Source organism: Grammomys surdaster, unplaced genomic scaffold, assembly GCF_004785775.1.
Source record: "Grammomys surdaster isolate TR1022 unplaced genomic scaffold, NIH_TR_1.0 751, whole genome shotgun sequence".
Classification (NCBI taxonomy): Eukaryota; Metazoa; Chordata; class Mammalia; order Rodentia; family Muridae; genus Grammomys; species Grammomys surdaster.
Window position 1 is genome coordinate 1,567,528 of NW_021605170.1, and position 23,523 is coordinate 1,591,050.

Sequence of the window (23,523 nt, forward strand, 5' to 3'; positions counted from 1 at the left end):
TAACCAAGGTAAAAATTCTTTTAAATTTTACAAAATTATTCACCACTACATACTTAGAAACGTGAAAACCAAGTCAGTGACTAGCTCCACTAAATAAATAAATAAATAAATAAATAAATAAATAAATAAATAAATAAAACAAAATCAAAGGAAAACAAAATTACTGCAAGCCAGCAGCAGACCCTGACTGTGAACTGAGAAAAGCAACTCTTTATGCTGGAGTTTCTGTGAGGTTCCTTTTAATCAAAAAGAACTGAACCTCACAAGAAACATCCCATTAACGGTAAAGCAAACTTTAGGGAAGAAAGTGCCCTGTGTTCTGCGTTTGCTGCTTGATTAAAATGGAACACCATTGGTGGGGTGGTCAGTGACCGAATGGCAGCTAGACAACTAGTAATGGAAAAACAGAGAGAACGTGAGTGACCTGGGTTAATACAACTAATAAACTGCACAAGGAAGAAATGTGATACTTCCATCTTTTTCTATAGATGAAAGGTAATAATCTATAGTTAAGAAACATAAATTTAAAAAAATATTCTTCAAATTTTGGGGTGAGTGGCTTCTTAATTCAAAACAATTCAGAAAGCAGTATCCAAACGACATACTTCACACCAGAGTGACCCAGAGTACACTAGGAATACACTGAAGCGTCCCAAATAATGATTCACCTAAGAAGTGAAAGCACCACTCTCTGCTTTTCAATCTCGCACATTTCCTAGGAGACGTCCCAGAAGGCCCAAGTCACTTCTTTTCAAACATTATCTCTTTTAAGGAAAGAGTAAGGCTCTTGGTGCATTTTACTAAGGATGCTGGCATCCAAAGCAGAGGTCCTTCTCTAAACATTCTCCCGACTCTACAGGAAAGGCCACTCCCCCCACCACAGCGGTGCCTACGAGCCAGCTAACCTGGTTCCGAATCGCTGCTGTCAGAGGAGCTCGAGTCACTGCTGCTGCTCCCGGACCCCGAGCTGCTACTGCTACTGCTGCTACTGCTGCTGCTGCTGCTGCTGCAGCTGCTGCTGCTGCTGCTACTGCTGCTGTCGCTCAGGCGGGACCCGCTTGCCAGCTCCGGGGGCGGCGGTGGTGGAGGTGGCGGAGGTGGCTTCTCTACTGCAAAACAGGGAGCGTTAACAGCGGTCAGGGCTCACGGGTGGGCGCGGAGAAACCGCCACCTACCTTTTGCTGGACGTTTCGTTTGCCGTTTCCTACAATTCAGCTGATTGTTGACGTCCAGCAACCGCCTCTCCAGCTCCAGCTTTTTTTCAGAATGGAGCTCCTCCTTAGACCTGACCACCTTCTTCGCTGTGAGAGGAGGAGCAACCGTGAGTACGGGGAGGGGCCTGGGGCGGGGCCTAGAGGCAAGGTAGGGCGGGACCTAGGAATGGGGCGGGGCCTGGCTTACCTTGAGGCTTCAGCGACCTCTTCCTCAGACAGGCCAGGACATACTTCTCCAGTTCTCTAAGTGTGGATGCCTTTAGGGTCTCAAAGTCGATCTCGATCTCGTCCGGGTTGGAGTTTCTCAGGGAAGGCTCCCTTGACTGTATGATATGAACTATTCGACCAAGCTTGTCTCCAGGCAGTTTGTTTATGTCCAAGCTCAGCTGCCTTTTCTCATCATAGTTCATAGGCTTCGCATTGTCTTCCTCTTCCAGTTTCAAAGGTGGCTTCTTCTTCTTTGGTTGACTGTAACAAAATTATATATTTGTTTCATATTTTTAAACATATTTTTATTGATATGGGAATTTCATACAGTGTACCCACATCACACAGGCATTTGTTTCATCTTAATAATCTAGGCAGGAGGATAGAACCAGGACCTTGCATAGACTAAACGTGTGGTCCTTCACTGAGCCTGCCTTCTAGGCAGACTCATTCACTGAACATGCTTACTTGCTCTTGGCCTTCTCCTTTTGCTTCATTTGCTTACGCTTTTTCTTTGGGTTTTCATCTCTGTTATTAACCTTTTTCCTTTTCGGCGCCCTTTTAGACTTCTCATTCTTTTTCTTCAGCTTACGTAATGGAACTTGGGACAGAACTTGTAGCTGCTGATGAACAGCATTAAGCTGGGAAAGGAAAAATAAACAAAAGCCTTTAAGCATGTATGTATCTAAAGCACCGAAGACACTAGAAAAACATGGTACTCCAAAGTCAGGCCACTCTTTGTGAAACTCATTTTGTGTTCTACTTCCTTCAGGATTTTGCTTCATTTTGGAATTTCAATGTTTTGAAGGGCATAAAAATAAATTAATAAACAAACTGTATAATATAGTATAGTAATAAAATCAATACAGCCCAAGAACAGTTAACATTTTGCAGTGTTAAAGTTTCTTCAAAAGATATATATTTATTATATATATATAAGATTATATATAACATATTATAAGATATATCATACATAGAATATATTATATATATTATATTAGCATGTGTGTTGTGTGCATGTTTGGTCACATATGTACAGGTGCCTGTGGAGGTCAGAGGCATTAGATCTCTGTGGAGCTGGAGTTACAGGTGGTTGTGAGTAGCCTGATACACATACTAAGAACTGAACTCAGGTACTCTGGAAGAATAGCCAGTGCTAATAACTGTTAAACCATCTCTCCAGCCCTAGTCTTCAGACATGACCTCAGAAAAAGCTACTATTTTATCACAGAAAGTAGCAAGTGATCTCATTTTTAAAATATTCCACAGTATACCATAAATCACTTCAGTAAGAATCAACTACTCAGACTATAAATGAAAATAGCAGAATTGTAAGTAATCCCCAGGCATCATGGTGCACACCAACAATTCCAGCACTTGAGAGGTGGAGGCAGAAGGAGCAGAAGTTCATGGCAAGCCGGGTACATGAGTCAGTTTCAAAGAGGAGGAAGAGGAAGAAGAGGAGGAAAAGGAAGAGGAGGAGGAAGTGGCTCTAGATTTGTATAGCATGCAAATATTTGAGTAGGAAATATTAAACATGGTAAATATGCCAAAAAGTAACTAAAGCTATAGACATCAGGTGATCTAAACGTAACAGCTGTAAATCTGCAAGTATTTCATCACAGGCTAGCAGCTTGGGGACCATCAACACTTGCGTCATGTACGGCCACCTGCTCCTGAAGCTTGGCAAGATGCTGCACTCGTTCATCCTCAGAGTCTTCAGAAGAGCAGTCCCCCGAGGAGGCCTCGCTGCTGCTTTCTTTACTGAGGGCTTTTGCATTGTTTGTTGTAAGGTGACATGCATGCATACTTTCAACAGGTTCATCAGGAATCTTGGCAAAATGCATTTCAAAAACATCCTATAATGGAAAATTAACCTGTTCATAATTTTTGGTTTATTTTGAGACAGAGTTTCACCATGTCCAGGCTGGCCTGGAGTGCACCATGTAGCCCAGGCTGCCCTGGAACTTGAAATCTACCTGCCCACCTCCAGAGTGCTGGGATTGTAAGCATGCACCACCTGGTTTGGTTTTCTCCATTTCTGATTTAATGCAACAAGAACACCTTTAAAAGTACACATGGACATATCTGGGCAGACTTCTTTACAACACACCAAACAAGTGCAGCATGATGCTTCTATCTGTACATTCTGTGCCTCAGCACACTTCTGCTATGTGTGATTGGTCTTTGTTCAAGAACTGGGGAGTTAAGGTCAACCATATCATATACAGTTCTACCTTTCAGTGACTCAAGACTGGGCCCTCTCCTGAAGCAGGACGGGGTTCAGTCGGTCCCACTGGGGACCTGTTACCCTCTTCTTACTATGGATTCATCTATTTCTTTTGCAAAGTATGCAGCATCCTTTAAAACAATGTGTGGCTAAAGCTCACAACTAAATGGGTAGCCCCTCCCCCAAGTGTGGGTAAACCCTCCCCAGTGTAATAAGTAATATACACATTGTTTATCACAATTAAGGACAGAGGTTAGCATTTGTCTCTTGAGTTACAGTTCATATATATATATATATATATATATATAAATATGTATGTATGTAAAGCCTCACCTGAAGCATCCTAGCCATTGCCACAACTTCATGATCGGGAGGATTATACTTGTAGCAATTCATAAACATCAATCTGACATCTGCAGCAAATTCATACGCGTCCTTATATTCTTGATTGTCCATTTTCCCCTGAGTTAAGGAAAAATTAGAAGGATTCACAAACAACTAAAGTCAACTCACATGAAACAATTTAGATGTACTGGGAAATGGAGAGAATAACACAGAAAATATTTCAACGTCTGGGTGAGACGGTGGCCTAGACATTCGCCTCTGTGCATGTTGGGAGGATAAAAAAATCTATTAAATAAAAAACTTCATTCCAAAGAAAGAATGTTGAAAATTCATAAATGGCCTGATAGGGCAGCTTAGAAATATGGAGAAACAGGTGTGCAACAGGTGTGCAACAAGTGTGCAACAGGATGGGAGACATCAAAGAGTCTGAAGTCAGACACAGGGCCAGCAGTAGGGTTTCCCACGTGTGGAAGAAGTAGAAGCTACGTCCAAAAGACAAACCAGGCAGTCCCAGTGAGAAAGACATGAGGTGGTTCTACCCACAGGACAATCCACTCTTCTTACAAGCCTCAAATCCAGCTGTGGCCCTTGCTGAGACAGTGACCTTTTAGGCAGGATGGGTTGGCAGAGGGAGAGAGATCTCCTGGCCCAGAGGGCTGTGGCCTAGGTCCCATCTGAGCCTGAATTCAAACTGTCACAGACCCAATGTGAGGGATAAGTCTAGGAAACAGATGGGTGAGGTCCCGAAAAACCAAAGTTGCAAGTGACAGGAGTCTTGCCTGGGGAGAAAACACCCTAGGGGCCTGGAGACGACCTCATCAACCACCTAACTGGAGCTGACACCCCAAGCCTGAGGTCAATGGGTAGATCCACCCATCTCTTAAGAGGTTCATGCATCTGGCCCAAGTACTCCGCAGCTGCAGCAACAGACACACATGGTGCCTGCAGCCACAGCCACAGCCACAAACACACACACACACACACACACACACACACACAAGCACACCAGCAGTTACTAATGCTTTAGGACTTTGAAACAGAAGGCAGGGCTGCATGTGCAGATTTCAGCACTTTGATTGTTTTGCCTTCTTCCATTGTATGGAAGAAACTCTTTGGCCAGAACATTAGCTCCCCCAGGGGCCAGAGACTAGGGATTTTCCAGAGAGCAAGAGAACCTGCCCAGTCCACAGGCTACAGTTACAGTGTTCAGCTTGGCAGCACTGACCCCTGATGTACAACTGCAGGACGAAGCTGAAGTGGAGGCAGCTCTGATGCACGAGACACAAGTCCAGGATCAAGTCAGCTGATCTGTGAATATCAGTAGCATCTCCAATTTTGAAGAGCCAACAAAGAAGTCAAAACTTTGTCTTCTTCTTGCTCTGCCCAACCCCGACCTGTGCATGTGTATGTGTGTGCAATGAATCTCTTTTGGAGGTCAGAGGACAGCCACAGAAGTGGGCTTTCTCCTTCTCCCACGTGGGGTTCCAGGGACCAAACTCAGGTAGTCAGGCCTGATTGAGTGCACCTGCTGAGCCACTCCTCTATGCCTGTGATTTCTTCAATCTTTAAGAAAAGCTTTCATTTTTTAAACTTATTTCATATAATCTATTTTTTGTTTCCTTTTGGTCTCCCTTTTGACGTTTCCTTATTATGCTTCCAATAGGACTGATCTCACCTGATTTATAAATTAAAAAATCCCAACTCCGATGTTCTCATTTTCTGATCTCCTCACATTATATAACTTTTTACATTTTCTTGTTATTGAGTACTTTTCCGTCTGTATTTTCCCACTAATGTACCTTTCTTCCTCAGAACACTCTTCCCCTTTCTTGTTTCTCTTCTTTTATCCTTGCTTCTATTTTCCCTTCCTTTACTCCCGTCACCGCTTCCTTATTAGCTTCACATTTAACCATCGTTTTAAACATTGGCACTCTACCATTTTGTTTCCCAACTCTGAATGGTATATTAGTAATATTTAATCAATTCTCAGTGTACTTCTATATTTCCTGTTTAAAGTTGTTTCCTCCTGTTTTATGGTGTTCAGTGAGTGCGACTGAACCCTAAAGAGTAGACTACTCACTAAGAAAAACACAAACTAAACAGGGAACGATGTCAAACATGTCAAACAAACAGATGTACACATCGCAACACACAGAAACCCACCCTCTCCCAAAACCATGAGAAAGCAAGGTGACTTCTCCAAAAAGAGTGTAATGTTCACAAGCTACATTTAAGGGCACTGAACAGAGTAAAACATCGTATGAAGATTTCAAACGTTTACTAGTAAGAATGATCAGTGACCTTAAGGGAGATTTAAAACCAGGGGAACAGGCAAAGAAGTGGACCAGAGACCTGGAGTGGACAGCCAGTAACCCAGGAAAAGCTAAGAGGATGAGGGGTCAACACCATCATTTCAAGAGATGGAGAAAGGCCTTGGACAAAGTCCAATGTCCTTTCATGGTAAAATCCCTGGACTAAGATGCATAGGACTAAGATCCCTGGACTAACAAACCTACAACCAGCTTTATGCTACATGGGGAACAAATGAATTTCCATTAAAATCAGGAATGAGACAAGGAAACCCACTCTCTTCCATTCAATCTAGATAGAGCTGTAAGAACATAGAAACAAGAAAGATGGCACAGGGAAGGGAGTCAGATTTCTCTTCTTTAGATGACATGACTGTATATTTAAAAGACCCTAACGACTCCATTAGAAAACCTTCAGGGCTGACAAACACTTTAAGCAAAGCAGCAGAATACAGAAGCAACACACAAAACCAGCAGCTTTTCTAGCACACCAATAATGAAGAAGGAAATCATGTGTGTGTGTGTGTGTGTGTGGGGAATATGTGTGTGTGTGTGTGGGGGGAATCCCACTTCAAAACCATTGAAAGCATTCTGAAAAAAAAGTATTCCAACAGCTCAGTATATGAAAAACAAGAATTAATAAGTTGTGTTATGTGGTGTTAAAAAGTTCTATGTAGCAAAAGAAAACCATCAGCAGAATGAAGAAATAGCCTTGAAACGGAAGAAAGTCTTGGCCAACCATATATTAGACCACAAGAGGAGGATTAGTGCTAGAATCTATAAAGTCTTGCCACATACATATACAAAACAAAACCCTCCCATCATTTGAAATAGAGAGACTAGTGAATTTAATAGGCAGTTCTTAAAGGAAGAAAAACAAATAGCCAATAGATAGTTAAAAGTGTTCAATGTCCTTATCTATCTTAGGAAGTAAAAATAAAAACTACATGAATTTTCTATCTTACTGCAGTCAGAATGGCTAATATCAAGAGGGGGGAAACCAGCATATACTGGGAAAAATACAGGTAAGCTCTTACACATTACTGGTGAGAATGCAAATTGGTATATTCTCTCTGGAAATCAGTATGGAGTGTCCTTAAAGATTCGAAAGAGAACTGCCACACACAGTCCAGCATGTAAGTCCAGAAAGGACTCTCAATCAGTATATCAAAGACACTTACACGCTACTGATTGCCGCTATTTCTGTGCATGACAGATAAGATGTAAAACCAGCTGAGATGCTCGTCAGGAGATGACTCATGAAAATGTGGCACCCACATACAGAATTTTATTCCTCTCTGAAGAGGAAGGAAACTAAGTTTTGTAGGAAAACAGAACTGAGATTATGTCAAGTGAAGTAAGACAGACTCGGAAGGATAAATATGTCTTCTCTTATATGAGGAATCTAGATTTAAATTTTTGTACATATATGTATATACATATAGATAGATATGCAGTATGTATACATATGTAAAGATATATGTACAGTATGAAAGTAGAAAGAGAGTAAAGAGAGGAGGTAGATAGGGAACAACAGAAGGTAATAGAATACACGTTATAAATGGAAAGAGGGCCCTACTTTTGGGAATGAAGGGGATGAGCAAAGCAGAAGGAGTCAGGGGGTTGCAGACAAGAGCAAAGTATAGTGAATGTATACGTATGGAAACGTCATGGCCAACACAGTGTGCGTGACTGTAAACCCAGCTCTGGGGCCGTACAGTCGGGAAGATCAGAAATAAATGACACCATCGTCAGTTACACAGTAAGTCTGAGGCCAGGCTAAGCTACATGAGACCCTGTCTCAACAAACAAATGAACAAAGGGAAACAAAGAAAAACAAAGAAAAGAGTCACAGGAACCTACCTCTTTGTGTGCTAACCAGAAAGCAAACAAATGGGAGGGAGGGACATCGCTACATACATCTTTTTTTTAAAAACAAATATCAAACATTGTTCTATATTTATCAGAGAAATCAATGAACATTTACAAGTAAAGAGAGTGCAGGGGGCATGGTGGGCCATACAGACAGGAAAGTGTTTTCAGACTGTCTTGACATGGAAATTCTACAGGAAGAGAGCAATTAAAAGATTTTAAAAGTGTAAGAGTAACAGGAATGTGACTTACAATCCGCAGACCAGCAAACAGGTGAATTACAGGAGGCTCATTTAAATTAAAGAAATGCAAGGTCAGGTGTGATGGCGCATGCCTATAATCCCAGCATCCACCAGGCGTGGATCATGAGCCAGGGGATCATGTGGGTCATGAGCCAGGCTGGGACAAAAATGCAAAGCTAAGATGATGCAGGATGGGACCATCATTTTGTTTTGTTTTTATTTGAGACAGGGCTTCTCTGGAATTTACTGAGTAGACCGGGATGGCCTTGAGCTCATAGAGCTCCACCCTGTGTTTGCCTCCTGAGTGCTAGGTGCTAAGATTGAAGGAGCACTACCATGCCTAGTTAATTTTCTTTTAAAAGTGTGTGTGTATATATATCTTCCTTGCATATATGTTGGTGTACCATGTGCATGCCTAGTATCCGAAGAGGCCAGACATGAGGATGAGTCTTTTGAAACTTTCCAGGAAAGAGAGCTGTAAGCCATTGTGTGGGTGCTGGGAACAGAACCCAGGTCCCCTGCAAGAGCAGATCATGCTTTTACGCACTGAGGCCTCACTCTGCCTCAAGAGTTTAATTTCTACCAGTCACATCAGTGACAACTGAGAATGACTTCAGAGCTGAATTAAAGTCGATATCTTCCTGTTCCAGGAACCCTCTAACAGCTTCTTAACCAGTGTGTACCCAGCTCCCAGAGAAAACACCACAAACCCTAACTTAAGGCTGAGACTCTCATGCTTCTCTGCAGCAGCTTTCTTAAAGCCTGCCCTCCTTCCCATCTTACCTTCCTCTAGGTTTCCCTCCCATCCTTCATATTCTAAATACATACTAAGAAACTTATCTGAATTGTTTTCTTTACCTCATGGCTATTCCACAAGTTACTTTCTCTTCTTGAAATACACTGTAACCACAGACTCTTATTTACCTCTTTAACATATGGCTATTTCAGATAATATTCTCTCTCTCTCTCTCTTTCTCTCTCTCTCTCTCCCTCCCTCCCTCCCTCCCTCCCCCCTCTCTCGGAGTTTGAGACAGGGTTTCTCTGTGTAGTCCTGGCTGTCCTGGAAGTTGCTCTGTAGACCTGGCTGTCTGAAAACTCAGAGCTCTGCCTGCCTCTGCCTTGCACGTGTTGGGATTAAAGGTGTGAGCCACCACTGCCTGGCCAGATAGTACTCTTTAGCCTTTAGGTCTGAGTTTGTGTGTATAGAAAAATGAAACAGTACTATTTTAAGATATAACACTTAAAAACTTATGACATGGATCCTCAGACTGAAAAGGTTAACTTCCAGTACAAGATGGATATAAATCAAATACCAAGCTAGAGAGAGGAAGACAAATTATGTACAAAGCAATGACAAGTTGCTGGACAGCAAACAGATGACACTGGAATGTCATCCAAGTGTTGAGAGAAAATGACTGTCATTTTGAATTCTATATTCAGTTAAAGAATCATTCAAAATACTTCTATATATAAACTGAGTTTACTATCTATAAATCCATAAAAAAATGACCACTGATTTTGAATTTTAACTAACAGAACAAACTTGGAGGGAGACAGCAGAATACAAGAAATGAGGGCAAACACAAAGTTTAGTAACATGTTAACAAACTTTACTATATTGATAAAAATAATGAAACAAAAATGTGCTTTAAAGAGAGCCAGGGCCGAGGAGAGGCTGTGTAAGACTGTGGCCCTAGTTCAATCTCCACTAGCCTGTAAGATGAATATGTTTACAGGAAAAACAAGAAGATGTATTTAAAATGTCCCAGTGGTCCTCTTCAGGTGTTAGTATTCTGATGATGTAATTTTCGTCACAATTTCCTGGACATTAGATCGATTTCTTTGCAATGATGAAATACTTTTACAACCAAGACAAGAAAAGAAAGCTCTTCCCATTCAGGCAGTATTTACCTTGATAGTCCCGAGATCCATAGGATTTTTGACAATGTCATAGTAGTTGTGGAGTCCCAAAGCATCAGCATCCACAGGGTTATAGAAGGGCCATGCATATGGCAAATGCTTCTTGGCCAGCATTTCTTTAAGAATCTCGCTGCAGTGCTTTAATTGCTCCGTTACTTTGACTGTTTTTAAAACTCTGTGTTGTTGCTGAGAGTCTGGCAAGCCGTTCTTTACTGTGTTTTCTTTTCCCGGCATATTCACTGGCTTTGTTTCTCTAAGTGTCGGAGGAGATTCGCTACTTGCTTTAGCTATGGAAGTGGTAGGAGTTGTTGTGTCTGCTCGCCTCTTCACACCTTTTGTAATCTAAAGAACAGTTCAACAAGAAGCACACTTAAGGAGGCACCATCCATTAATAAAACAAAAGAAACAATTACCAACACCAAGCAAGTTTTATGAGATTTTCACACACATGTATTAAATATTAGTTAATTCCTCTTTTACTGACAGAACAAATAACTTTGATGTTCTCTTCCCACAGCCCAAAAAAATCTTATACAAATCTTAAAGACAAATGAAAGATGGAAAATCAAAGTCATGTTTATACCAATTATGTTTCTGAGGATACACACTCTTAAAGTGTAAACTATAGATGCCAGGTGTGGTGGCATGGCTCATAATGTTACAAAACAAAGAAACTATTGCAATTGCTACATTAAAAGAAGAAAAACCTCCAATGTAACTATAGACAACTTGTTTTGCTTTCTTTTACTCTGTAGCCAAGGCTGCTCTCAAATATATTCCAGACTGTTCTCCAAGTAGTGATCCCTACTGTAGCCTTTTGAATGTTAGTACTACAGGACTATACCTCTAAACTTGGAACAAAGTCGATAGCTTTTGATAGCAATACCATTTGAGATAGTAAAATGGTCCAAATTCTACTTAAGAAATCTCTAATATTTGGTTAACACCCTAGGTCGTTATCCATGACAGGCAAATAGATGGGTAGACACGGTGTCTAGCACCCAAAACAGGCTCACAACCCCCGTAACTTCCACTTCCGGGGATTTTGTGCCCTCTTTTGTCCACCAAGTGACCCATACACATGTGACTTACATATAGACACACATTCACAAACACACATATGCACAAAATAAAAATACAAAGTAGTTTTAAAAATGACTCCATTCTGACAGCCAATTCTCATGTCAATTTTTTAAAAGCATGAACATTTTATAAGTAAATCAAGTTTAAAGCCACAGTGAAGTTAAGTAGCTCACAATACTTGCTGTGCACATAGAAAGCCCTGACTTTACACCCAGCACTCATGTCAAAACCAGGCATGGCCATACCTGTAGTTCCAGCACTATGAGGGAAAGAGCTGGAGGATTGCTTGGGCGGGCTGGTGCCAGCCTAGCTCCAGATTCAGTGGGAGACCCTGTCTCTAGGAAAAAGAAGAGCAGAACCTCTGGATGGGCGTGAATAGGCTCACACACCTGCACACCTGTGCACACACAACACACACACACACACACACACACACACCAAACCAAACTTACTTGGACCAGAGTCTGTGAGTCACAGGTAGAGGGAGCTTCTTGTGCCATGTTTAAGGGAGAAAGAGAGATGTCAGGAAACCCAGAAGGAATCTCTGGTCGCTTAAAGACATTCTCTGCCGCTTTGGAGGGAATTTGTTCCTTAGCAGAGGAAACTGCTATCTTTTGTTGGATATCTAGTGAAATGTGAACCAGAGTCAAATACCTGGTAAGTATAAAACACCATTTTTTTTTCATTTTCTATTCTAATCTAATTCAGTTGGCAAAATAAGCCCAGTACACTGTTGCTGACAACTTGGTCATAATTTGCAAAAGAAGATGCTGAATCCCTGAGACATAAAAAATGCTTAAAGTTGAAAAACCCCAATATCAAAATCTCTAAAACATAATTTTGGGAAAGTTAAATTTAAGCCAGGTGTGTTGAAGGCCAAAGAAAGCAAGTAACAATAAAACATAAAGAACAACAAAAAACAGGATATAGGATCCAGAAATAAACCTACATAACTAGTCATCTGATTCTAAAACAGAGATACCAGAACACACTGTACACAGAAGCACATACACATAAGTGCACACACATTCACACAGATATCTGTTTTTAAAAAAATCTTTTAAAAAAATGTGTAAGAATTAACATGAATAATTCAGCTATAAATGGAGAGATGAACTGAAAAGCCATTTGTCAAGAACAGAAGTATGAGGCTAGCAAATACAAGAAAAGGTGTTCAATATCTAGTCATTATGAAAATAGGGGGTTAAAGTGGTGGATCAAGGTTAAGAACACTTGCTGCTCTTGCAGAGGACTTGAGACTGATTTCCAGCACCCACACAGGACAGCTCACATGTGTCTGCAACTCTAGTTCTAGGTCTAATCCTGCTTCTGGCCTCCATGGGCACTAAATGCACGTGTGCACACTGAAATGCATACCTAAACATACATACATAAATAAAGTTAGAGAATGAAAACCACAATTACATTAGAGGTAGGCCAAAATCAGCTCTGGGCAAGGCTGAGGCAGGAGTATCGGGAGTTCGAGGGCAGCCCATAGCTTCCATAAGGAATTACAGACCAGCCTGCCATCTATAAGATCTTATCTGAGAAGGTAAATAAAAATAGAAAAGAAAAATTGCTTTGCCATTCTGCCTTAACCCAGTCAGAATGGCTGTCACCAAGAACATGAGGAGAAATGAACATGAGGGAGAGAGGACCCATGCTTGCTGCTGGAATGTTAATTAGTATGTCTATCCTCAAAATCCACTCAAAGCCTCCTCAAAAAGCTAAAAATAGAACTACCATGTTGGTGGCAGTTGGTGGGCAGGCCATAGATGTGAGAGGCCACCATTAGGGGGCTGGGGAGGAAATAAAGTAACACAGAAGGTGACTGAGCACAGAGTTCAGACACTGCACAATCAACATGCTGTAATTAGGAAAAGAAGAAAGTCTTACTGAGTATAGTTGCAATATGCCTGTAATCCCAGCTAAAAAGGAGGCTGGCACAGAAGGATCATGAATTTGAGGCTAGCCTGGGCAACTTAATGAGATCCTGTCTTGATATGAAAAACCAAAAGGATTTGGGCTATAGTTTGGTGATAGACACAGACTTAGCTTACAAAGGACCTTGGCTTCAATCCTGACTTCTGGAAAAAGAAAAAAATATATTAAATGCTTCTTTAAAAAAAAATTCAAGGAGCTGGGGAAGTAGCTTAGTGGTTAAGAGTATTTCCTGCTCTTCCAGAGGACTGAAGTTTGGGTTCCCAGCACCTACATCTGGAAGCTTACAACTGCTTGTAACTTTAGCTCTTCTGGCCTCTGTAGGTACCTGCATATACTACCACAATACATACATAAATCTAAAAGAAGAAAATAAGAAGAAGAAGAGGAAGGAAAAGGCAACGCCACATAAGAGCTGGTGTGGTGTTTTCTGCTCACATGCCCTGCACTTGGGAAGTAGAGGTGAGAGTAGAGTATGTAGAAGAAGAGTATGAAGTACAGTGCGTGTATGCTCACAGCCATTCTTCCCAACATGAAGTGTCAGTCTGAAGCCAGTCTGGGCTATATGACATCCTGCCTCAAAAATAAGAAGAGAGGGATGAATGAAGGATGAGAAAAGAAAAATTTAAAAATATGTAGAAGTTGGAGCCATGGTTAGTGATTAAAACCACTCTATGATCCCTGGGCACCAGGCTTGATTTCTACCACATGCTGGCTCACAAACACCTGGAACTCCATTCCCAGCAGATCTGACGCTCTCTTCTGGTCTATGGGCATGCACACATGTGGTGCCTCATACTTCATTTCTTGAAAAGTGTCTTTTCAGTTCAAATATTATACAACTTATAGTTAAATGGCTAGAATACAGGAGGTTATAGTGAGTATCATGCATGGCTGATGCAGAAAACCCTCACAAGTAGACATCTTAAAATCTGTCAACAATAAGGAAAAGGTACATAGTACCTTTAATAAAATAATAATAAAAAATGATGTCTAGCAAGACCCACTATAATCTCCTGTACTCCAGCCATTTAGCTGTAAATTGTATAAAGTTTGCAAACAAACACAAAAGATAAATATTTTTACTGATACAAAATCAATCAACTCTTGATGATGCTCTATTGAATATTAAGATTAATCTTATATGTCTTTGTGTAAATAACATGACCAGCTCTAAAAAATTTTAGTATAGCCAGAGATGGTGGTGCAGGCTGGTAACTGAAGCCACTCAAGAGGCAGAAGGACCTCACGTTGAAGGCCAGCCTGGACAACTTAGAGAAAGCAATTTATATCTCAAAATATAAATTAAGAAAGGAGGTATAACAGACAGCTCAGTCAGTAAAATATTTTCAACTAGAGGAGAAAGAAAAGAAGTCTTAAACCCAATAACATTTCATTCTTAGCTATAGTCCATTTGGGTCCTCTTATTGACACAGCACACAGATACAAGAGCCACCAAGAATAGCATTAGCAGCCACAATCAACTGGGCCGCAATTTGATAAATATCATGTGACCAGACACATGACTGCATACTTGCAAGGCAGCCCCCATGTAACTAAGGCGGAGGAGACTGTTTAAATGGGTATATTGCTTCAAAAGAATTGGACATAAAAGGACTTCCATGTGTCTAGGCCTTTTGAAGGATTCTATTTTTTATTTATTCATGTTTTGCTCTAACACATGCACACACACACATGCACATACAGACGCACACACATACTCCACAAGAGTGGCAGTGTCAACAATGCACTCTGACCTTACCTTTCTTTATTCTCTCCTTAGCACCCACAACTTGCTCTTCTTGTGGCATCTGAGATAATTTCTGCATAAATAACTTCTCTAGAGCTTGGGCCATAACGACAATGTCATCTCCAGGCTAGAAAACATGTTGGAAACAGGCTAAGGATACATAGGGTGGCTGTGGTGCCACATTTCTTTGTAGACTACATTGTAGTTGTCTTTGGCAGGTCTTCTCGCTTCTGTTTAGAAAATACTGTAGCAGAAGAGAACTTAAGTTCTAGCATCCAACCCCTCACCTTTAAAAAAGGGTCAGAGTAGTTTTTCTGAATGCCAAAGAAGTCTAATCTAATCAACACAGAAATAAAAAGGAGTCTGCAGTTAGGATTTCTACTCATGAATAGGCTGGCATTGCTGAGCAAAGCTCTTCACATCTGAGAGAGTCAATGGCCCTACACATAATCTGTGCTCCCTGTAGTGTCCCCCAGCCTTACTATACTGCTGAGGAAAACAAAGCTACTCCGAAGGAATGGGAAACCTGCAGCCTGACAGTGAAACATTCCTACCATAGACACCCTGATAAAACGCCAGAGTTGGGTTCAATCCTCAGCACTGCAAAGTGTGTCATTAAGTTTCTGACCTAGGCAATAGCTAGAAAATTTAACTAAGATGAATGTGTCATCAGGTGCTCAGCCGTGACTAAGACATCAATCGGACAGAGGAAAGCCTGAACAATGGCCACAGAGAGCCAGCCCACTAGTGCTTCCTTTTCTTCTTGAGACAGTGTCTCACACTGTACCCAAGCTGTCCATAAATTCAACAAAATCCTCCTGCCTCAGCCTCCTGGGTTATAGTCTAGCTTTGGTATTTCATCTTTTCCTTGGCCCATTTCAGCTATTCAGGTAAAAATACAGCCAATGGGCCAAAAACAAGTTGAACAAATAGATTAATTATGAAAATTATGAAATCCAATGAGAACATTTTTCTTAAAATATGCAAATTAGGGCCAGTGAGATGGCTCGGGATTAGTAAAAATACTTGCCATATGAGCCTGTCCCTCCCAATAACCCGCTATAGGAGAAAATCAACTCCTGAAAGTTGTTCTCTGACCTCTACACATGTTCACACACTAAGAGAAAAATAATAAAAACCAGCATACGTAATAAAAATATGTAAGCTGAACATGATGGACATGCCTATAATTCAAGCACTCTAGAGGCTGGGGAAGGAGGATCTCAAAAGTTTGAGGTCAGCACATGGAAAGTCTGTTTCAAACTGTCCCTTCCCACCCACCTCAAAAACAACACTGAAGCACTTCTAATCAGGACCTGAACTCTCAAATCATACTTGTTACACATACTTTGTTACAACAGCAAAGAAGAGGCGGTGTGATAACAGCTTCCATACCTTGTTGTATAAGTAGCAGTTTGAGAACATTGTGTTGAAGTCTTCTATGCATTCAGAAGCCTTCTCATAATACTTATTTTCCAACCGCTTCTTAATTGTATTTAAATCCATTGGGGTTTTTATGATGGTGTAATAGTCCTGTAGGTTTGAACAAGTTCTATTATTAGAATGAGGCTGAGGGTGTAGCCAGAGGTCGAGAGCTAGTATGACCTGCACAAGACCATGGGCTTCATCCCAGCACCACAATAAATTAATAATATATTTTTCAAAGGAGATGTAGCTCAGTGGTGTGCATACTTGTTTAGTATGCTTTGAGGTCTTGGGTTCAGTATAGTTTCATTACACGCAAAAAAAGGAATTCACTACAACTATTGGTTTAAACTATTTATAAATTATACACCTCTAACTAAGGAGTTCAAACTATTACCCTTGTCAATAGCCTGGAAGCCAGAGCCTTTAGTAACAAAAACCAAGGCTAGTTGTCACAGCATTACTTTTCAAAGGAAAGGAAAAGCTTCTAAGGATTACGAGGCAGGAAGTGCTGACAGGTTGCTCAGACCATAAAGGTGTTCCCCACTAGGCCTAACCACCTGACTTGGCACTGCAGGGCCCACATGGTGGAAAGAGAGAACAGACTCCCAAAAGCTCTTCTCCAATCTCCATGTTCCCGCCTTGGTATATCTGCACATATACATGCAAATAAATAATGAAAAAACTTAGAAGATTGGCAAAAACAAGATTTTAAATTATTTATTTTTGAAAAAATACAAAAGGAAAGGGATGAGGAGGGGGATTTATGGAACCTGACAGACTCAGGGGAAAATCCCAGTTCCCTGATTCACTGACTGTCATACATCATTCTGTTACTACATGATTAAAACTCAAGTGAGACCTAAAGTTGAATGGGATGCATGACACAAAAAGCCTTCACAGAGGAGGTAAACAGGGCCATTGTTCTTCATCAGAAGGCTGCCATGGCATGTTATAACAAGAAAACATATATAATTCATCTTGAACTGTAAAATGAGAACATCGCATTCATATCATTAAGTTTGATTTTGGGACTGGGAGAAGGAGAGAACACTTAGAGCAGTCTTCAGGGGTCCTGAATAATCGAATGTATAATTATGTACATTTTACAATATTAATAAGTTAAACATTTTTATATGTATGAATGCTTTGCCTGCGTGTAAATCAGTGGAGTGTATGTGTGCCTGGTGCCTATCAAGGCCAGAGAGGGTACTGGATCCCTGACATTCCCACTGGATCTCCATCAGGTCCCATTGGATCTCTGGAACTGAGTTACAGACAGTGTATGCCACCATATGGGTGGTAGGACTTGAATCCACATCCTCTGGGAGAGTACCCTTGCTCTTAATGCTGAACTGTCTCTCCATCCCCAACTAATTTTTCTTATAGATAGCTGTAAGATTTTCTCTTTAAAATTGACATGTAAACTACCCAAGCAGATAGACAATGAAGTTAACAGACTGTGGATCAGGGAGATGGCTCAGTTGGTAGCAGTATGAGCTATACAAGCTTGATGGCTTGAGCCGTAGCCCCTGAAACCACATAAAAAAACAGATGTGGTGGTACACATCTGTAATTTCAGTGCTCCCATGTGAGGTGGGAGGCAGAGAAAGCCAGCTCGCTTGGGGTGCAGTCCAGCAGCAGACAGTAAGGTGGAAGGCATAACCAAGTCCTGAAAGTCGACCGCTGTCCTCTGACCTGTACACATACATCACAGCATGTGTGAGTGCCTGTGCTTTTCAATATAGTTTTTAGAATTTAAAATTGCTTCCTCTGAAGTTTAGCCCTAAAGGGAATTTATTGGCCTGCACTTCCCAGTATTATTTGAGAAAGGCTTGAAAGTAGCATCTTCATGACCCCATCTCCCACTTCCCACATGTGACCATGCAGACTGGGGGCTCTGACACCTGCAGGTGCTGGAGCTGTATTTGGCTCCTGCATCTTGGTGACAGTTCTCTCCCATATTTCATCAAATGCCCATTCCTAATTGAGGTGCTTTATGCAGAAACATACTAAGTGTCCACAGGTTGTATCTTGATACTGAGTTTGCTCCTTTTGGTCCACCACCATGTTCCTTCAGGGCTCCTTAGAAGGTAGGTTCCCCTTCTGCCTAGATTCAAGCATCTGAGACCTGAACCAGTGATGGCTTAGTAGGCAAAGTACTAACCCCATGGGCCTGACAACCTGAACTCAGTCCCTGGAACCCAGGGTAGAGGGAGAGAACTGACCCCCCAAAGCTGTCTTCCGACCTCCATGGGTATCTTGAAATGTGGACACATGCACAGGTACACATACATGTACACATGCACCCACATACACACACATGAATTCAAAAATGAAAAGTTCTTTTAAGATTAACATGTTATGCAGTGCTTACAGGCAGCTTGAGTTTCACGGCATCCACGGGCTGTTGAAAAGGCCAGGAGAAGCTGTGCTTCCACAGAGCCTTCAGCACCACTCTCTGCAGGAACTGCAGCTGATTCGTCAGGCGCCCGTTTTTCTTAGTGTTTATGTACTCTGGTGGAGGGGGGTTAACAATAGCTGTTTGTCGACTTGGCAGAGACATTCTCAACCACTTCAGATCCTGGTATTTTAAAGTTGACTACAAGGACATGTCCTGAAAAATAAAAAAAAAACTGAGTACTTTAAAGTAGCTGTTTATAAGAGCCCAAGGGTTTATTAAAGAAAATAAGTAGCTTTTGTTGTTCTGTTTGCTGGACAGGGTCTCAGGATGTTTCTAGGGCTGGCCTGGAGCTCACTAAAGTAGTACACCAAGCCTGGCTTTGTGTTGCTGCTGTTTTGGGGACAGGTCTCACATCTTACTATGTATGTAGTCCAGGCCAGCCTTGGATAAGACTTTCCTGCTTCAGCCTCCTGAGTGTTAGGAATACAGGCAAACACAATTCACACAGCTAAGATACTGCACACTTTGTTTAAATGTTCATTTACAAATGTCCAGAAATGGTGGTGTACACCTTTAGTCCTAGCATTCAGGAGGCAGAAACAAATAGATCTCTGTAAATTCAAGGCTAGCCTGGTCTATATATTGAGTTCCAGGCCAACCAAGGCTACATAGTGAAAGCCTGTCTCAAAAACAAAAACATCTTCTTCCCAAAACAAACAAACAAACAAACAAAAAAACCCTCACATTTTAGGTTAGGAACAAAAAAGACAAATGACAAATTTTTAAACAAATACTAACCTTCTTTATACAAATAGTATGCATTGTTTCATTATGTATGTCTTGGTCTTAGATGGTTTAAATTATTTCAACACTTCACAGAACTTTCTGTTCTTCAAAAATACAAATTGAGGTCTTAGCAGGAAAAGTCTACAAATTCCTAAGAAAAACAAGCACCAGAAAAGTTAAAGGTTTAGGTGTCCTATAGTTGTTCACTCAAAATAGGTGAAAGACTGAAGGAGTTTTTGGTTAATTCCCTCCCACTTCCAAACATTTTCTTGTGATTTAAATAAAATAATTTATTTAAAATTCCAAATCATCAATACCCACAAGTTGTCTTCTGGCCTTTGCTTGCACACACACACACACACACACACACACACACACACACAAAATAAATAGGTCTAAAAACTAGCAAGATGGCTCAGCAGACTCTTGCAACTTGTCCTCTGACCTCCACACATGCTTCATGATGTGTTCAGGTACGTGCACATGCATGCATCCACACACCCGTGCACACCTGCACACACAAAACTCTCCAATTCAGAGGGCCCAGCAGCGTACCTCCGTGGCAGAGACATGAGCTTAGCCAGGCCTAGGCCCTAGTCCAAGCCTCAACACCAACAACAGTAATAACTAAAATAAGTAAAATGGAAAACAAATTAGGAAGAGAACTGTGAGTGTTCAGGTCTGGCTCTTTGTTGCACATTGCTCTATCTGAGATGCCTGGGTGGTATTATTGTACACATAAAGAATTCAGACTCTAGGAATGGGAATAGAGTTCCTCTAGCCAGTAAGCAAAATGAGAAGTAACACATGTATGTTGAAGCTAAGCCAGGAAGCATTCTATGACATCAGTAATTGCTTGTCTCCGTCTGACTTGGGTAAAATACATACGGAGACAATCTCAACTGTTAAGTCTTCAGTTCACTATTACTGTGTATCTCTCGTGTTTTCCTGAAGCTGGCCTTATGCCTCTTATCTCACAAAACTCAAATTCTACATCCACTGAACAATCCCTATCCCATCCATTCTTGTCCCCCAACCCTTGGCATCCACAACTTGTATTTCTGCTGTTGCTATCATTCCAGGAACAAGGTCTTTCTCACTATGTTCAGAAGAGCCTTGAATTTGAGAGCTGGGGTTATAGGCCTGCAGCACGAGACCCAAGCCTAGCTCTTCCGTTTCTATGAAATGCCCCACTCCAGATGCTACACGTGGCATCACATAGCATTCGCCTTATTTTTTCATTACATTTATTTGTGCATGAGTACGTGTGTGTGTCTGTGTCTATGTGTATGCGTATGTGTGTGTGTATGTATGCACTGTGGAGGTCAGAGGACAACTTGTAGGAATCATTTCTCTTCACCATGTAGATCCTGGGGATCGAACTCAGGCCATCAGGCTTGGCAGCAAGCACATTTCCCTGCTCAGCCATCTTGTGAGCACATTATATTTTTAAATAAATGGCTTACTTAGTTCAAAATCCTCAAGGTCCATATTTACAGAATATGTCAGATTTTCTTTCCTCCTCTCTCCTTTGCCATGTAGCCAGGGTTAGCTTGGAGTGTCAGTCACCCCCCCACCCCCCCCACACACTTTTGTGGTACTGTAGACTGAACTCAGGACAATGTTCATGCTAGGTAAGAAACCTACTTTGACCTATATATGACCTCAGCCTCCATTTCCTTCCTTTAAAAATTTGTATTTTTAAATCACTTATTATATATGTGTGTGTTTGAGTACATAGCTATATGTACAGGTGTCCTCAGTGGCCAGACAAGAACAAGAAGGCACTAGATGATACCAGGATGAGGCAGATTCAGAATGGGTGCTTGGACTTGAACTCTGGAAGCACCACGAGCTCCTAAGCACTGTACCATCACTCTAGCCCCTTCTTTTTAAAGCTGCGTGACATTCCATTGTGGGATTCCATTGTCTTACCTTCACCATCAGCATCGTGCAAGCTGCTTCTGCCTTTTGGGGACTGTACACAGTGCTCACTGAAAACACAGCTATCTTACGCTATGAACAGAGACATATAATCAGAGTGCCACAGGAGGATGGCTTGATCACATGGTGATCATGGATCTTTTCTTTCTTTCTGGTGTATGAGAATAAGTTTTAGTTTTTGAAAGTTCCTTGTATTTCTGAAGCACAGCCAAGATGGAATAGCACTCTGATGAAATGAATTGAGTTCAGGTCATATCAGTCTTACAGTCTACTCACACCTCTCGTGTGTCACCTGAAACTCTTCAGGCCTGGCACAGACACAGCATTACTTATTATGTACTGTACTTGACTTGGCTTTTTCCTCATTGTTATGTTTATAAGGGCTTATTCAGGAATTGCTTTGCTCACTTAGACTAATTCACTACAGGAGAAAATTTCTTTTCTTTTCTGATTTAGTTTTCCTTGAGCAAGGTCTCACTGCATAGACCAGGACCATCCTCAAACTTGCAGGAAGCTTCCTGCTTCAGCATCCCAAGTGTAGATGTGATTGTAGCATGTACCAGTCACATCCACCTCAGCATCCCAAGTATAGATGTGATTGTAGCATATACGGGTAGTATCCACCTCATTCATTTTATTTCAAACTTTAGAGTTGTTTGACACTATTGTCAAAAACATGTAACATGTTTATGCCATGTATGAACCCAGAAGTGACATCACTGAGTCATATGTGCATGCCATGTATAAGTCCAAAAGTGACAGCTTTCCAAAATGTGCAAACCAATCTCCAGCCACTTTATCTCCATATTAGCATCTCATCCTATTTCCACATTAGCCACCTGTATGTGCACAAGAGGCTAAAGAGTGATGTCACTGGTGTTTCGCTAATGATCCATGTGAAGCTCCTCTGTGCGTTCAGTGGCCACATGGGGACTGTCCACCAAGCATACCTGAGGTGTTGTAACTACATTTCTACCATGCTGTCTGTCACTATCATCACATATTTTGAACACAAAGCCTTTGTTATATATTGCAAATATCTTCTCCTAGTGTGCAAATATCACACAGTCTCTCTTGGTTTTTTGGTTTTTTTCTTTTCTATTTTTTTTTCTTTTTGAGGCAAGGCTTTATGTAGCTCAACCTAGCCTCATAAAGCCCAGGATAACCCAGAACTCCTGATCCTACAGTCTTAAGGCTTCTACTCCTCAAGAGTTTGGACCATCGGCACACAGTACCAAACTTGGCTTTGTGGTTGTTGGGGGGGGGGGGTCTTGGGGGGGCAGGGACTTATGTATCCCAGCTTACATCAAGCTTAGTATATAGTCTAGGATGGTTTTGAGTTCCTAATTTTTCTGCTTCAACCTTCAAATTGCCAGCTATTTAATTCTTCCCTCCCTCTCTCCCTTCCTTATTTCCTCCCTCCCTTCCTTCCTCCCTCCCTCCCTCCCTCCCTCCCTCCCTTCCTTCCTCACTCTCTTCTTTTAGACAGGGTCTTATTGAAGTCCAAATGAGCCTCAAAGTCAAGGCAGTCCTGTGCTCAGCCTCCTGGGTGCTGGGATGACTGACAGGCACGGCCCCGGTACTCTTAATGGTATTTTTAGAGGGATTGAAGCTGCTGCTGTCTGTGTGTGTATTCATCTACTTACAATACAAGGTGAGCAGAAGCAGTCTCTCAGGGGATGTAACCCCTTTCAAAGTGTTAAATGCAAAATGTACTCTTTAAAGTATCAATGAGAAGGAATCCTAGACGATCAGCTTTAAAAGTTATTTATTAGTGTGAGCATATGCATGGCTGTACCTGTGTACGTGTACACATGCTTGCGCAGGTCAGAGGAAAACCTCTAGCCAGCT

At 41.4% G+C, this 23,523-nt stretch overlaps 1 protein-coding gene across 4 annotated transcripts in view; it reads right to left on the reverse strand.

Moving 5' to 3' along the window:
* The window catches only part of Brdt (bromodomain testis associated), a 61,319-nt gene that overhangs the window by 24,115 nt on the left and 13,681 nt on the right, over window positions 1-23,523 (reverse strand). For 2 of the 4 annotated variants that reach the window (XM_028782382.1, XM_028782381.1), the window contains exons 1-11: window positions 18,916-19,104; window positions 16,509-16,646; window positions 15,126-15,240; window positions 11,875-12,047; window positions 10,331-10,681; window positions 3,985-4,113; window positions 3,092-3,280; window positions 1,890-2,062; window positions 1,402-1,682; window positions 1,176-1,301; window positions 906-1,109 (exon numbers count right to left, since the gene is read on the reverse strand). In XM_028782382.1, coding sequence (XP_028638215.1) covers window positions 906-1,109; window positions 1,176-1,301; window positions 1,402-1,682; window positions 1,890-2,062; window positions 3,092-3,280; window positions 3,985-4,113; window positions 10,331-10,681; window positions 11,875-12,047; window positions 15,126-15,240; window positions 16,509-16,646; window positions 18,916-19,104 — 2,068 coding nt within the window. Of the gene's footprint in view, window positions 1-905; window positions 1,110-1,175; window positions 1,302-1,401; window positions 1,683-1,889; window positions 2,063-3,091; window positions 3,281-3,984; window positions 4,114-10,007; window positions 10,682-11,874; window positions 12,048-15,125; window positions 15,241-16,508; window positions 16,647-18,915; window positions 19,156-19,740; window positions 19,880-23,523 lie in introns of those variants that run through there. The other 2 variants (XM_028782383.1, XM_028782384.1) reach the window with 2 other exon arrangements.